Source organism: Agelaius phoeniceus, chromosome 5 (assembly GCF_051311805.1).
Source record: "Agelaius phoeniceus isolate bAgePho1 chromosome 5, bAgePho1.hap1, whole genome shotgun sequence".
Lineage (NCBI taxonomy): Eukaryota > Metazoa > Chordata > Aves > Passeriformes > Icteridae > Agelaius > Agelaius phoeniceus.
In genome coordinates this window covers 66435345-66451748 of record NC_135269.1, presented here as the reverse complement: position 1 = coordinate 66451748, position 16404 = coordinate 66435345, and the positions used below count along the sequence as shown (strand labels likewise).

The 16404-nt window shown below is 45.0% G+C and overlaps 1 protein-coding gene across 7 annotated transcripts in view; it reads right to left on the bottom strand.

The window, feature by feature from the left end:
* FRMD4A (FERM domain containing 4A) overlaps positions 1-16404 on the bottom strand; it is a 369788-nt gene that overhangs the window by 281520 nt on the left and 71864 nt on the right. The window contains exon 1 of one of the 7 annotated variants that reach the window (XM_077179221.1): positions 823-1360. The exons of the other annotated variants lie outside the window; for them this stretch is intronic. Within the exon in view, the coding sequence (XP_077035336.1) occupies positions 823-855 (33 nt within the window). The 5' untranslated portion in view covers positions 856-1360. Of the gene's footprint in view, positions 1-822; positions 1361-16404 lie in introns of those variants that run through there. 7 annotated transcript variants of the gene reach the window in all.

The following is a 16404-nucleotide window of genomic DNA, read 5'->3' as shown; positions in this document are numbered from 1 at the left end:
GATGGGCTGAAATCAGAAGGATTTACCCAAGGCAGTTACCACATGGGATGGAAGCAGTGACTAAATAAAATGCAATCAGGATTCAGTCTATCCCCAAGGACCAGAAAGAAATAATGGCATGGGGAGAAATTTTACCAACTAAACCATCACTGTTTTTCCTCTGTCTTTTGCCTGCTGGAATTCAAGTTTCTCTAATACTGAGGGTTCCTGTCAAACCTTTAAAGAGAGTTGAGAGTGTGAGAAGGCAGCAGACAAGTGCAGCAATCCCTTAGCTCTGCACGCTCACTCTCTGTTACAGCTTTCTGCTCTGGGTCCACAACAAGAGGTCTGGCACCCTGGCAGGGTGTTTGGGCACAAAATCACCCACTTTGCTGGCCCATGCCCCCCTTGCTGCTGCCAACACCTGGCTGGGGTATCCCGGTGTCCCCATCCATCCATCCATCCATCCCTGTGCCGCAGGGAAGGTCCGCGTCCCCCGGGGAGCCCGCACAGACACACAGACACAATGAGAGCCTCCAACTGGAAATTCAAACAAAAATATGGCTGTCTACTCCAAAAGGCAAACTCATTTACAAAGGTCATCTCTGTCGAGGAAGAGTGATGCGTTACTCCCCTCTTGGAGGCAACTGCTGTCGCTGCTCTGCCGAGTTACATTCACCAGCATAGTTTTGAAAAATAAGAAAGAAAAAAAAAAAAAAAAGAGGCAGGAAAGAAAAGAGACAAAAGCCCGACAAGCCCCCTATTCACAGAGCTCGCCCCGCAACTCCCCTTCCCCTCGCAGGGTAAATTGAGCTTCAAAAGACACGAACATCTTTCCCCTACCTTCGTTCTCATCGGAGACAGAAGCCCTTCCATGTTGCTCCGATCCTCATGCCAATCCTGGTCCTTCAACTTAGTGTCTCGTGCCCGTCTCAAGCAGCCCACACGAAGCAGAGCATGTCAGGGACACCGTCCAGGGCAGCTCAGCCCGCTGCCAAGCCGCGATCCTCAGCCGCGGGGAGGGAGCCCCGCTCCCGGAGACACCTTCCTCCCTGTCCCTCCTCCTCTCTGGCTCTCTGTGCATAATCTGCCCGCAGCTATGTTTGTACCATCGCGCCTGACAAACGATCCCTGCCTTACGTAATGCATCCAGCCCAGGACGGGCGATCCCAGCCCCTTCCCGCAGGGATGGAAGGTGCGGGACCCTTCCCGCAGGGATGCGAGGTGCGGGACCCTGCCCTGCCTATTGTGCCGCTGATGCTGCTCCGCTCTCCCTGCGAGCGACGGAAGCACTGAGGAAAAACTTCGTCACCGTGGCAGATCGTGGATTCCCCGGTACTGACTTAAAAGGGTGTAATCCTCATGGCAAGCCTCAGCCTTGCAGGAGGTTTTCCCTGCTCGGGAAACGCCAACAGTTGGAGCATTTTCTGCTGGGCGCGTTTGCTGCCAGAGTGACCAAACCCACGCTGAAAGGGAGTTCCTGTCAATTGTCAGCCGGGAATTCAGGGAGAGAAAGGAAGAAAAGCGCACTAAACAAAAGGAATATACTCCTGCAAAGTTGGTCGGCAAAAGGTACTCCCTGAACGCATTTCAATTAGCATTTTAATTCAGATCACAGGGTGTCTTTGTGGAAAATTCCCTGATTGCCCCTGCTTTGTGCATTTTGTTTTCCATCGTGAGGTGATGCTAGGAGTGAAGCTCTTTCAGAAAAATCCAACTGAAAAATGAGGTTCACACCTACAAACACACCAGTGTTGAGTCCACAGGACCAGACCAGACCAGTCCAAAGTCAAACCCTCTTGAAATGCCATCAAATGAGCACAGCTGCCCATCACTGCTCTGAAGGTCAGCTCCCCCCGGGGCCACCCCACTTCCTAACACAAACACAAAAAGGATTCCCTTCCTCATCCCAGGGGGTAACCTTCCACATTCCAGTACCCAATTGCTGTCCAAAAGCAAAATTAAAAACCCTGTTACACCACCAGAACTTGATTTTCAGTGTTAGAAAAATCACTGTCAGGCTGGCTGGAGCACATTACAGGTGGAAATTTCTAATGCCCTTTAACACCAACTCTTGCTACGTGCTGCAAGCTACATGCTCAGGGACTGTTGCTGTCTGATTCATGAACTGAGCTGGGTCTGGTTAACTCCTGAAAATACCACATGTTCTCTGGATGATGATGGGGATTCACCTCAATTAGCTCCACCAACTAAAACTCTGCTTTCTGGTCCAAGCCAGCCACTGAGGCTCCTGCAAAACCAAAACCAGTTCTTTCTCAAAGAGATTGGCTGTTCACACCAGGGACCATCTCTGACCCCATGTATCCTTCATGCTCAGCTCAGGCTCCTGGGGGCTACACTGAGAGGAGAAGGTGCAATGGAAAATGCTCATGGTTGGTTCATGGTATCCCAGGGAGCAAAGCCTGGAATGAACCCAGAGACAAAACTCCTGCCCTTCAAGCCCCAGCAGAAGTGCTCTCAGACAGTGACACATATGAGGGTGTCCAACCCCACACATCCCTTTTCTTCTCTATCTCTTCCAGTCCTTTTGACCATGTAGATATAGCAGTTTAAGACCATTTTTCTTATTATTCTTTATGGGGTAAAAACAGGGAGGGGAGGTGCCCCCTACAGTGATTAATATTAATTTCAAGCAGTATTAAGTGTTCTCAGCCAAAGTCAGGTTCTTATCAAACCTGAATGAATCTGATCATATCATACTGAAGGCAGAGATAAGTTTTCCAGAGCTAAAGAGACTGTAGAATGCTGGCAGGCTCATCCATTTCTTGCTGGCTGTATATAAATGCATTTTGCTATTGGTATTTCCAAGACTTTAATAAGACTTTGAATAAATGGCAGCAGGAATTCCAGGCTCCAATAAGACAAGGCTGTTGTGAGATTTCTGCTGTACAGCATTGTGCCAGGCTCTGATGAAAGGCTTACAAGTCTGTGCATCTGTGAAGCATCATCTTGTCCAAATTGTCAGGGGAATTTGCCCATAGCCTCAAGAGGAACATAAAGGGAGAGGAGCTTTTGGGTGTTTTGGAGATGTCAGGTCAGGTGGTCCAGGTTAAATGCAATAGGATAATATGGATGATGCACCCATGGCAGTGTATGAACACCCAGTTCTCTTAAAGCTCAGCTCTGCTGTGAACTCAGCTACACCACAGTGCCTCATGAGCTCACGAGCTTCCCTATGTTATCTCTGTTTACAGGCAAAAAAAAAAAAAAAAAAAAAAGAAAAAGGCATTTCTCCTAAAGTGCAAAAGAATAATTCAGTCTGGGACCAGAAAAGCAAGCTGGGGCCTTTCTGGTTCAGCAGCACTCAAAGCCTCTCTGATCTGAATGGATTGGGAATTGTGCTGATACTGCATGAGTCAGAGCAGAGCCCAGCTCAGCAGGATGAGCAGGAATGGGAAAGAGTGAAAGAGTATGGTGCTGTTTGAGCAGCACCAATGGCTGTGGGCCAGCAGTGTCTCCTCAACCAGGGAGTGCAAGCTGTGACCCCCCAGCTGCATCCCAAGGATGCTCTGGGTCCCTGGTTATCAGTTACCAGCTCCTGCATGGCATATCCATGAGCCACAGCTGAAGTGATGTGTGTGACAGCAAGGTCTGTTCATATCCATCTTCACCAGTGGGGCCAGGGGACCCCAGGGATTCTGCCTGAGTGTAGTTTTGTCTTGGCTCCTTGGAGAGCCTGGCAGTCCCCTGTAAGAGCTGGAGCATCACCGGGTGGATGGGTATCGTGCATCACATCATCCTCCTCTCAAACTCCAGGCACCAGGTGTGACTAGAGCTGTACCAGCACCTTGGCAGATGCTCTGCTTTAGCCTGTGCAGCCACCAGCCTGCCCTCCTTGTGCTACAGGAGCAGGATGAACACTTGGTGTGCTCCAGACTGCTTGCAACCCCTCCTTCACATTCAGAGCAGCAATTTTACAACTAAAATTGTAGGAGCGAGCCAAGGAAGTTCAACTGAAATTGTGGGAGCCAAGGAAGTTTATCTTCACTTCAAAATGAGAGCTTTGGTTGCTGTAGCTGGGGGAGCAGTGCCCCAGCAGTGTGTGCCATGGTCTGACACCTCGTTCCTCTGCTGGGCTGCCTCTCACAGCAACGCTCAAATTACTGCAGACTCGTTCTGCAGCCTCTGCTCCTGCCATTTCACATCAAAGGCACTGCACAGGCAAAAGGAGCATGTGAACACTTGCATCCTCATTCTATTTCTGGAGAGGAGAGCAGCATTTGACTCAGATCCTGGGCAGCTACACCCAGAGTATCTCAGGCTCTCAAACTCTGGAAGAAGGGACCAACTTGTCTGGTTTGCACAGGTGCTGCAGAGGTTCATCCTGTCATGGATTCAAACCATCAGATCCTGGAATATATGGGAATATAATCACCCTTAACTAGTCATGGGAGTGAGACACCTTGCAATCCCCTCCTATATTGTCATAATTTAAATGTCTGCTGGACTCTAGACAGCAGACCAAGGCAGATGTGGAACCTGGTGTGTCCCACCTGGCTCCAGCCTTGGAGCTCCATCTCTTTCTAAGCTCTGCTGACTACCATGGCCAACCTCCACGGACCAGAAAGAGAGAAGAAATTCTCCTCATATTTAGCCAAGTAGTTGTAAATGGCTGATGTTAGATGCCTGTATCCAGAGCTTAATCTTGCCCTAGGAAAAATGGCCCCAAAAATCTTTATGGCCCCAAAAATCCTTATGTTCACTGTCAGACTGCTGGCTGAGGGTCCTTGAAAGAGCTGAACTCTGTAGTATGTATTTGAGCTCTCAGTTTTCTTCTTGTTCACCCGTTGTGGGTGCATCCAGGCTGGGATAAAATTCTGCAAGCTGAACACTCCTAACCTTCGGGGTGGGGCTGCCAGCTCAGATCCAAGTTGTGCTGCCTGTACCAGCCCTGAAAAATGGGAGAGAATTTGGATTTGGACCCTGCCTCCATTGATGCAAAGAGATGATGCCATCTCCTCCTGCCTCCTGTCCCCAGCCCTGCCTGTGACAGGGACAATGGCAGCGCAGCCTGCCCTGCCCGTGTGCCCCCGGCCGACCTCGGCACCGGTCACTTCATTCATCCAACAAAAGGTGGCATCGCCGTGTTGCCATGGCAACGCCCCGCCAGCTGAGTGGCTGCAGCATCCTAGGAGGGAGGGGAAAACATCCCAGTCACACACCAGGGCTGTGCTGAAACGGATCTTATATTTAGAACAGGCGGTGCGGGGAATACTAATGAATATTTAACACCCGGAGTGCCTTTCATGCTTGGTTTTTTTTTTTATTTTTGTTGCATACTCTCATAAGCACAACATTTGCTTCCAAATGGTTTGAATATTATTGCTACTGTGCTTCTCTCATCACTGCTTCTCCAGGTTTCCTTTGCTTTTCATGAAAGCAAACTTTTCATGTGTTACCTAAAAAAGGGAAAGATTTGCTCATGCTCTGCAAGAGCCTGTTCCTTTTAGGGCTTTCTTTTTTCCCCCCTCATTAAAAATACCTGCTTTCAACAATTAATTCCCTGTGCTGCAAAAAATAAATTAATTAATCAGTCAATCTAACTTTCATTCATTCATTCAGGAAAAATACACACCTGAAAATGTCCTGAAATTCCTTTCTTCTGTCCTTTTCTCCTAAATGGTCAGGAGTGAAAAAAAAGGGTCTAACTGCCAAAAAGCCCAAACTGTCAATAATTTAATGTGCTTTATTTTATGTCACATTTTTTTATGCTTTATTTTATGACACATTTTTTAAAAAGCAAATGTGCTGGACATGGTGGTGAGTCCCACCTGCTACTGCCCAGGCTGTGCAGGCAGATTTGGAGCCTCCTGGTGAGGAACAAGCTGATTTATTTTTTGAGGATGGCAAAGGGAAGTGAGAACAGCACTGGCTGGGGTGGCAGGGGGAAGAGGTGCCCACCCATGTGGGTGCAGCTCCCAGCACTGCCAGCCTGGGGACTCCCATCTCCAGAGGTGCCAGGAGGATGCAGCCTGGCACAGCCTGTTGGTAGATATTGCAGTTTAAGGCCATTTTAAGGCCATGTTTAAGGCCAGTTTAAGGCCATGCACCCAGCCAATGCTGATGGCTGAGTGCATCCTCTCTGGGATGGCACTTCCTCTTCAGTCTCCTCTTTAGTTACAGATTAAGTTATAAACAAGGTTAAAAAATGTGATATATCAGATCTCTTTCTGAAGCAATCTCCTGGCACATATAAAGCTTTGTTCTCAGAAAGGCCAGAATTGTTGCAAGGATTTAAAGAGTGAAATGTGCTCTTTTTAGTAGCCAGTAGCAAGGCACTGGGCTCTTTTTTGAGCTTAGCAGCCCTCCAAAAGCTGTTGGGATCCCAAGAGCTTATCTGTGTGCTTCCTGCTTGGTAGCAGGCCAAGGCACCAAGGATGGAGGCAGAATTCAGCTGGCAGCTTTGTCAGTGATGCAAAGGGAGGAGCAGTGCTGTACTGGGTGTGTTGCTTTGGCAGCACTGAGAAACTGGAGCTGGGTTTATTTGTTGCTGGTTGTAGGGCGTATTTTCAAAATGGAGAAAGGTTTTCCCCTCCAATATTGCCAGTGCAGCCCTTTGAGATGTGCTCTGTGTGTTCTCAGGGAGAGGGACTTGCCTCTGAGGAGGTTAAGAGGGGACACACCCCTGCTCTTTGCAAGCTGTTCCATGATGCAGCATTTGCATGAGTAAGTGCTTTCAAAATGATTTGCCACTTACCCTTACGTGGCACCAATTCCAGCAAGGGCCAGAAACTCGAGCTGTTTTATTGGAGTTTGTCTTTAAGGCTCTAGTGACCTGCTTTTTTTCCAGAACAGTTAGGCTTTTTTCCACAAGAGCAAAAGCAGCATGATGAATATTAAAATCTCGAGGTATTAATAAGGCTGACTTAGCTGCCTTCCAAATCTGATGGCAGACATAAAAAGTCATCTTTGAGGACCATAGGTCATTATACAAGTGTGAGAAGGCTGGGTTACAGCAAAGCCAGTTCAGCATCCTGCCCTGCTTGGCAGGACCATCAGGGTCTGTCCATCCTCCTCCAATAACTGGAAGGCATTTATTATCTCTATGACACATCAGTGATCTCAGCCATTGTTATCATGATTCCTGCTAAGCCAGTGAGGCAGTTTGGGAAGGTAAAGCTGCCTCTCTCACATAAATGAACCACCTCAGCAGAGATGGGGACTGCTGGGTTTGAACCAGCAGATTCCCAGGATCAGGCTCTGGCTCAGTGGCTTGGGCAAGGCTCTGTCTGCCTTCTTTTTTCTTGCCTTCATCCTGTCTCACTGGGAGGATCTATAGATGATTTGAAGATCTACAGATGAAAAATGGGAGCTGTAGAGATGGGGGTCACAGACTCAAATTGAGAATTACTATGCAAAATCTCTGCCCCAGCAGAGAAAATGGCCTCTGGCAGTCCTGGCTCCCAGCAGGTACAACCATGAGGCTGAGCATCCTCCTCAGTCTTCTGACAAAACATGTGCTAGAAATATGAAGGGGGTCCCTTCCCTAAATAGCAACTGAGCTATATTTTCCTTTTGCTGCTTGGTGTATTTGCAGTTCTGGACGTTAACAGTCCAAACACACACAAAGGCTTTCAGTAGAGCATTAGGTCTGTGTATGCAGTTCCAACAGTCAGATGATTTATTCATCCACTTCAGTAACCATTCAAACAGGGCACACGCAGAAAGCAACAAACACTGAGTGTTTGTGTTTGGTTTGCAGGAAGAAATCAACAGAACAGGGTAAGAGAAGCTGTTTTTCCAATGTGAAGGGCTCCAATCCCATCCCTGTCAATATCTCTGTCAAATTAAACACTGTTTCCCAAAGCTACAGATCTGCTAAAGCACAGCTATTATGCTCTCAGTTAGAAACTTGATTAGAGCCACCTCATGTCTGTAAGAACACAAGCTCTGATGCAAAGTGACTCCCAGATACTCTGCAAAAGCTCATAATGCATTTGGTGCTCTCTGGACACATCTCTGTGTGTGCTGGAAGAGAAGACCAGCTCTCACAGGGCAGACAGGCAAGGCATTAAGAGAAAAATAGCCATTTTTCTGAAGTGTAATATTGTTACAAGTCTGCAAATCCTGGACTGTGGTATTTTGGCCTGGGGAAGAAGAGAAAAGGAGGGAATGAACAGAAAGGCTTGGCAAAAATTGAAGATGGAGCAAGGGTAAGAAAGGGGTTGAGAAAGAAAAAAATTAATAATTATAATAAATAATAATAATTTGGGGTTGCCTAAAAAGAGTCCTATAAAATATTATTTTGCACAGAGATTTTTAAATTTTTTTAATCTTTAAGGGTTGGGTTAGTTTTGATGCAAATCAGAACCCCAAATGAAAAGAGCCCCCAAAGACCATCTCTTCTCCAAAGTGTGTGTGCAGTTTTGATGCCTCTGAGGGTGAAGGCTGGGGCAGAATTTTGCAGTCTCAGAAGGCATTTCTGCATGGAAAACACCCTGCAGGCAGGAGGATCCCCTGGATGACAGAGTCTGAAGTAGATCTTGCACTTCCCCTTATTTGATAGAGTGCTTCACAGGACATAGTCAGATGCCAGAGCACAGGACCAAGGGAAACATGTGAAACCATTTTTCTTTGTGATAATCCTCCATTTTTTCATTTTTGGTATTTTTATATTTGTTTGTCCATCCCTAATGAACCCCACTCCCTAGAACCAGAGAACTGCTTGAAACTCAGAGCCATCACTATCCCTTAGATTTACCTCCTGGGGTAGGAGCCAGATATCCCTTCCCTTTCATCTCATCTGGGGCTCCCACCACTGCCCCAAATAAAGGTGATGTTGGTAGCATGTTCCTTATGCTGTAGTGGATATTTCTAGCTGTGCCCATGGCTGCTTCAGCCCCTCCTTGGGTCACTGTCCTCTTTGTGCTCCAAGCTCCCCTGGTGATGCCTTTGGCCACCCAGCTACTGGTCACTGCATGTCCCAGCTGGGATTGTTTCTGGCCAAGGCTTCCCTGACACTGGAAATAAAACAAGAGCTAAAAAATTCAGAGGTTTGTTTAGAATCCATTCAGGTCATTCAAACTCTTGGTCCTCTCAAAGCCTTTCACAAAATTCCCAGATTCAGTTCCTTGGGGCAGGGGCTAATGGGACATTTATGCATCTCCCAGGATGTCAATAAAGACATAAAATTAAGATGCCAGCACAGCAGCAAGGCACAGGAGAGCTTCTAAATATAATGAATATATATCATCAGCCTGTTTTCAGCCTGATTTAAACAACAATCCCCACTTGCATAAAAGCCTCATTTGAATTAATATCCAATGCTGGATTTCATGGCACTATTAGATGCTGTCAAAATTCAGGGAACCCAGTCTTTCTTTATCTGGAAACAACAGGAAAACTCATCAGAACATGTCAGAGGTGGGATTCATCCCAGACAACTTCAAATATCTGCAGTGTGACTGGCTCCAGCTTAGCTGGTCCATCATCATTTTGTCATAGTAAGTGGCATGAACTGGCACTTCTAAGGCTCAGTTCCCTTGACCTGTGCTAGGAAAAGGTGACACGTGCCCTTACTGCCTAAGAAAAAATGTAACTTTTTGTGTGTTTTCTGTGCCACTATCCTGGCAGAAATAAGGATGACAGCATCTCATTAAGGTTTCTGCTCATTATCCTGACACTCTGATTGCCCATCTGAAATACCCTGCATGCAATAAGAAAAGCAATCTCTGTGATAATGGAGCTGAACTTTTAAAAATAATGGTAGGTGTTCCACAATATGTGTCAAAAACCTGAATTCTGCTTAAAACCTTTTTTTTGGGACATTTGCAAAGGTCATTAACTTTGCAAAGTTCAAGAAATTAAACAGCTAATTAACATTACACTGAAGTCTCAGCATCACCTGGATGTAATGACTGCTAGGCACCCAAATTTCCTCCAAATTTCCTGTGAAGTGTTTCCACACCTGCATTTGTGATGATATGACCACTTCTTAGCTCCCCTCCCCTCTTTATCTTATTTTGCTTATTAAAAACCAATCTAAAAGGCATCATCACTGTGCAAAAACACAGTTAAAGTTCTGGGGGAGAAGTCAATTTAGCCAAGGAAAGAATCCCTGGCATGGGGGGGCTTGTGTGCTATTGATCCAAAGGCAGCTGATGCTTGTGAGTCCTTACAGGAGTTATGCAAAGCATGTAACAGGTGAAAGCCACCCACAGCTTCCAGAGGGATGAAGCTCAGCCCTGGGAGTGGAGGATGGAGCTCTGATCCCCCCAAGAGCTGTAGCCAGGGCTGTTACAAACATTGATCTCCAAAGCATCAGCGCGATCGATGCGGCCGCGGCTGCTGTGTGGATATTGAGCTGGGACAGCTAAAAATAAACCCAGCCTCATGATGGGGGCTGTGGCATCTGTCCAGGAACAGTGGCCTGACTTGTACCTCAGGGCTCACAGGAGTGGGACAAGAGCAGCTCCACACTTCATGCTCTGGGCACACCCACAAATCCCTGCTGGAGTTTTTGGGCAATGGTGAGGGGCACTGGGTGCAGTGTGGTGGTTTGTTGCTTGTGGAGCACTGCTGTGTGTCTCCATGGGTAAAAGGAACCTACCCTGGGGGTGTAAAGGAGGGACCCAGGTCTACTCTATTCTCTGCCTTGTAATCCCTTGAGGGTTTAGGGCAAGTTCCATCTCAAACCCCAATGCACTTGGGTTTATCACTATGAAAGTGAAAATAATCTATACCTCAGAGGAACATTGCATGGATAAGTCAATTAACTGTGAAATCACAGATGGAAGATGCAAAGAAATGTAAAGGATTCGTTTTGCAGAACAACCCTGCCAGGCACAAATACATTTTTAGATCCTTTCTTTTTCCCCTGACTAAAAATCACCAGCAAGCTGCTCCTTATAGTCCTGCTTAATGTGTTAATGGGGCATCCCCACCAGTACCAGGCACAGGAAAAGGGGAAAGGGGGGAGTGAGGCCACCTGGGCTCAACACCCTTACCTGGGCAGCCCTTGGCCACTGCTTGGCCTTTGCCTGGCAAATGCTGCATGCCCAAGGGAGCAGCAGCCTCTCCTTGGCTGTGTCATAGATATAGACCTAAACCTGTTGGTCTTTAGGGCGTGTTTGGCTGCCAGAGCTGACCCCTACTGAGTTGCCATAGTTTCACTTCAAGACACTTTTTAATTCCTGCAGGGCCTCACATAGATTTGGAAATCTATTAAAGGACGCTTTTCTAATTTTAATGCAATTTAAAAACATCCTTAACATCTTGTGCTTTGAAAAAATGTATAGAATATATATATTTTTTTTCTCTGAATCAGTGTCCTATAGATAATTAAGTGGTCTTCACTTTAAAAGGTCACTTAGAAACATCACTGGATTTATTACCCACTGTTGATAACCATCTGGGAGGTAAAACTGTCTCACCTAAGGAAAGCTCATACTGCAGCCTCTAAGCACCAGTGTCAGGCATGCAGTTTAGGATATCAGGGGATAATTTATCTAGCAGTAGCAAGTGAAGGGGCTCCTGTCCTTCCTCATCCTGTCCCAACCCAAATCCATTCCCCAGTTCCCAAAATTTGTGTGCCCATTCATCTGGGAGATGTTGGATTAGAAACAGAACCCCAGGTAAAAGTAAAAAAACATGCAAGGTAAAAAAAGTAGAAGTGAATTAATGAAGTTTATATTATCTGCCCTGTGAAGAGCAGTAAGTTACAGCAGAAAGAGCAAACACCCAGGAGAAGGGGGAGACTTTGATCTGCTGCTAGAGAAAGTCTAATACAGGACTCCTGCTTCTGCTTGCAGTGTCATTTTCCAGATCACTGGTGAGAAGTAACTTATTGTATTTTGTTCTTTGCTTGGTTGTGTTTTGTTTTTTTAAGTCAGCTTTTCTTATGCGGGCAAAGTCCTTAGGCACACTTGGGCTAGCAAAATAACCCCTTTGCTGGTAATCTATTTTGTTAAAAACTTCAGTGAAGTACATTACACAAAGGCCTCTTTTGCCCTGGGCTGCCCAACCCAGGAGGGTTGGGCTGTAGATCAAACTTTTACCAATAAACCTTTAAGAATGCAGAATAGGCTATTGTGTAGATCAACTGCTTTCTTGAGTTTCACATGGAAAAGAAAAATGTTTAACAGTCTTTATTGTAGCCTCAGGTATGTAAAGTTTCAGTATCACTACATCTAAAATACAGGGGCCAGATATTGCATTGGCTTGACACTGAAAAACCTCACAGTGGCTGTGTGCTGAGCACATATTTCATAAATACAGCTGCAGTGGGAAAATAGGAGAATATTTCAAACTGAATAGCATGCAGACTGCCTTCCTACCTACTTGTCTGTCTTAGTTTGTTGGCCACATTTCCAGCTGATGTAAACAGCCCCCTCTAATCCAAGTGACATTAACTTAAGACCTGATGGTGACATTTCTAGAGCAAAAGTACTTTCTGTCACTATTTCCTTGTCTCACACATTTTGTTACAATGACAGACAAAGTGTGACTGTGGTCCAGAGAAGAGAACATCCTCTTTTTTTCTACATTTCTTAGAGCCCTGTCTGGGATCTGCTGGATTTAGGGCAGTGAGACAAAGACCTTCTGGCCCCCAGGGCAGCACTCCTGCAGCTGGGCTGGCTGAGCTGGGTGTGTGGTGACTTTTCACTCTGCTTTAAGGGCAGCCTGTTCTCTTGAGCCATTGGCAACACTGCAGCCCAGAAAAATCTCCAAAAGGGAACTTGCTTTGCATGCTGTAACTATTGGTAGGAAATGCAAACGTGGACACCTTTGCAAATCTAATCCTCCATCCTGAACACATTGTTTCCTCCTTCCTGGCAAACCTTCTTTCCTTTGCTCTCTTCCTCAGGGCTTCAAGGAGAAAAATGTCTGGGCCAAGTCTGTGCATGGCTACCACTTTATTAAATCTGAAGATTTAGCATGCTTGGCTCTTTCTGGACAGCAAAACCCTTGGTCCTGCCTGTACAGAGGTTGGGTTATGAAACAGTGCCTTGAACTGAAAGGTGCAAGCTCCAGCAGAAATGACAACACACCATTTTGCTCTCCCCTTTCTCTCCTGTTATGTTGGTACTTCAGTCATGCCAAGAGGTGTTCTCTAAAATCATGGCTGCCTCACATCATGAGGAGGGTTTCTTTACACAAAAATGGCTTATGAGGACAGGAAAAAAAGTGGCTGACCCACAGTCTAGTGTCTCAACAGATGTTTGCTAGAAGCCAAATGATCAGATGCATACATTAATCCTAACTGTGTATCAACTTCGCTTGGAAAGCACCTATGGCCCAACTCTGCATATTTCAGCTCTTTTCTGTTCCCTTGTCTCCTGTGGATAGATAAGGATTGCTGCAATTATGTATTAGAGCAAAAAAGCCCATGCCTCTAAAGAAATACATCATTAGTGTGGCAGAATTTTATTATTTAAAAGCAACACCTTTTGCCCATAATTTTTGACAATCACATTAAAAAAAAATTAAAACCTTCATATTTTCCTACATATGGGTATTGTTGAGACTGTCACACCTAATAAGAGCAAGAAAAGACAGATGAAAGCACAGGGCTCATTTCTGAGCAGCTGGGAACGGCACTGAGAAAAGCTCAGCAATTGAGATTAAGACAGAGTCTTCACAGCGCAAGATAACCCAGCTGCTTGGAAAATCAAATCTATTGAACACACAGATTTCATGCAACAAAACAATGCCTTGCTGATAAAGGAAAATAACAATGCTCACGCAGAGTTCTGCAGTCTTCGATTCAGTCTGGAGGTAAATGGGCAGTCCTGTACTTTTCCTCTTTAGAAAAAGTCAGGGTTAGCTTTCCAATTGTGACTATTCATTGCCTCTTTTTGCCAACTCTGAAAAATCAGCTTGGAGGTTTTCATTTGATGATAGCAACTCCACAATTTACTGGAAAGGGCACCTGCATGGGGAACTGGGACGTGCAGGTCTCATTCCTCACACTGGCTTTAAAAACCTCCTTCAGTTCTCCTTCTCCTTCTCCTCAGTCTTCCTATGGTGAGGAGACATCAGTGCCTTTGGGAAATGTTTTGACATCTCTAGAAGAAAAGTGTTATACCACTATCCTATAATTTCCTTACTCAGAGCTGATTCATGCTAAGAAGTCAGGAATAGTAGGGCCTACAAAGCTGATCAGAAAAGGTTTTTCCCTCTGATGTAAGCTGTGTACATCGTAAGATTCCACTATTTCCTCTGAAAATTACTATCTGGGCCCAAATGTTTTAGCTTTTTGAGAAAACTGGGTATTTTGTCATGGGAAGTGATACTTATTCATAATCTTTAAATCTTTAGCTGAAATCTTGTCATTGAAAAATGGTATTATGTGATCAATTTTGATCAGGTGTGGAACAGCAAGCTGCTCTGTTGGGATTTTAAATTTTCATTGCTATCCAAATATAACATTGTACCTACTGTGAGGTTTTGTTCCAGGTAGAAAGTGTTGATTCTTCCCACCTGTTCTCCATTCTCCTTTTTTGCACTGTGTAAACTGAACACAAAAATGCTTTTCCAACACCAAGACCCAGCTCTCCTTCCTGGGCTCAAGAAAGACATCAAACACTGGTCAGGACATCATAAAACCCAGCTCTTTCTTTCCTTCAAGGCACCATATTTTCAGTAACCTTTTAATAACCTTTGAATATATACGATATTAATTGAGAAAAGCAATACTTCTCGAGTTTTCACTGGATATAAAAGAAATACAATAGTCTTAATTCCTCTAAATGCAACCTTTTATTTATGCATGAAAAGTTGGTTAATATGTTCCCTGTGATAGCCTTCTGTTATGTGTTTGGCATTGTAATAACTAACTAGTCATTCCTCCTCTGGTTTTTAGTTCTGTTTTTTAATCAATGGCACAATACTTTACCTTCCACCAAATGCTCTGGTTTCCTTGAGAGCCTTTGTAATAAAATTCATCAAAGCATTTGTAAAGTCCACAGGAATCATTGTTGACTAGTTTTCTTTCAAGTCATTATTGTATTGGTGCTGAAGACTTCAGCCAGGCTGAGGCAAGGATATCATATTCCCCAAAATAGATTGTTTAACTTACAACTCGAGTCCCCTGCAAAAAGCTACCAAAGGTGCCAGAGCTGGAGTTCCTCCCTGCTCCTGCTTAGACCAGCAGTGATCTATATTAAAACTTGTAGCCTTGAAATTACCCTCTTGGGATGAATTCCTAGCACCACAAGCCCTTTCTTGAGAGGATATAATTAACAATGTTTTCATTCTCCCTCCCTTCTTCCAGGCAAATCTGGACTCCAGCCCTTACATCTTTGCCTTGGTATCCTCCAGCCCTTGTGAAAACGATGTGAGTTTTGGCCTTAATAACAAGCCATGTAAAATCTACATAATTGACCCCTTTTCTGAAAATATTTCAAAGCTTTCTCTTTAGCCTTTGAATATGCATGTGCAGAAGGGATGCCCTCATTTCAGCAGACCCCTGTTACATACAGCAGCCTTCTTGCTGCCATACAGAAAAAACAACCAGGGAGCTGTAAGAAATGGGGTTTTTCCTCCCAGATGCCCTACTTTTCCTTTCTGTGTGATTTTATGCAAAGGAGCTCGAACTCTTTACTTCTGTGCCAGGCATCTGTGGCATTACTGCAGATAGTATAATCCATATATATCCATGGGATATCAGGGTTGTGGGGTCCAGGGTTGAGGTCCACGTGTCCAGGGTGATCTTGAACCTCACATGAACAGTCCAAAGTAATTTTGCAGCAGCACCCAGGGCAGAAACTTTTCTATGGCTACCTGCCTGGACAGAGAGGTACCCCAGGAAAGTCTCAGAGGTGAGAGTTGGATCCTTACCCCAAAGAACTGGAATCTGCTCATCAAGAAATGGGAAGTGTTAGGGCACTTCTGCCTTAGTTCAAGCAGTAATGGCAACATGATAATTTTCCATTGTGTCTTACTTGACTGATTTCAGTGCTCCCAACTCCTAAATTGTGAGCCTGATTCAAAGTCCACTGAGTCCATGGCATATCTCCATTTATCCTGAGGGGACCTGAGGGTGTGGATCTGAAACAGGTGTTTGGTTTTGATTTTGGGTTTGGGTTTATTTTTAATCACTTATAACCATTATGGCCTCATTGTGAGCTTTTTTTTCCTGATCTAAACTTTATTATTTCCTTTAACATTTCAGTATCATTCAGATGGCCACCTCTTCTGAACCATGATTTGTTCACCACTTGCTTACATTGCTCTGTTCATTGTTGTCCTTCCTCTACAAATCCATCTAAAACTTTTTTAAAATTTTTCATTCAATTGCAAAGCCTGTAGTTCTTATTTGCTAACAGGACTGAGAAAAAGGATGATGGAAACAGACCTTGATTTCATATCTATGACTAAAATCTGCCTTACCCAGCTCCAGAGTGGGATTGACACTTTTCTATCCTTTGGATTCAGTCAGTCCTTCCACTTGGTAAGAGAGAG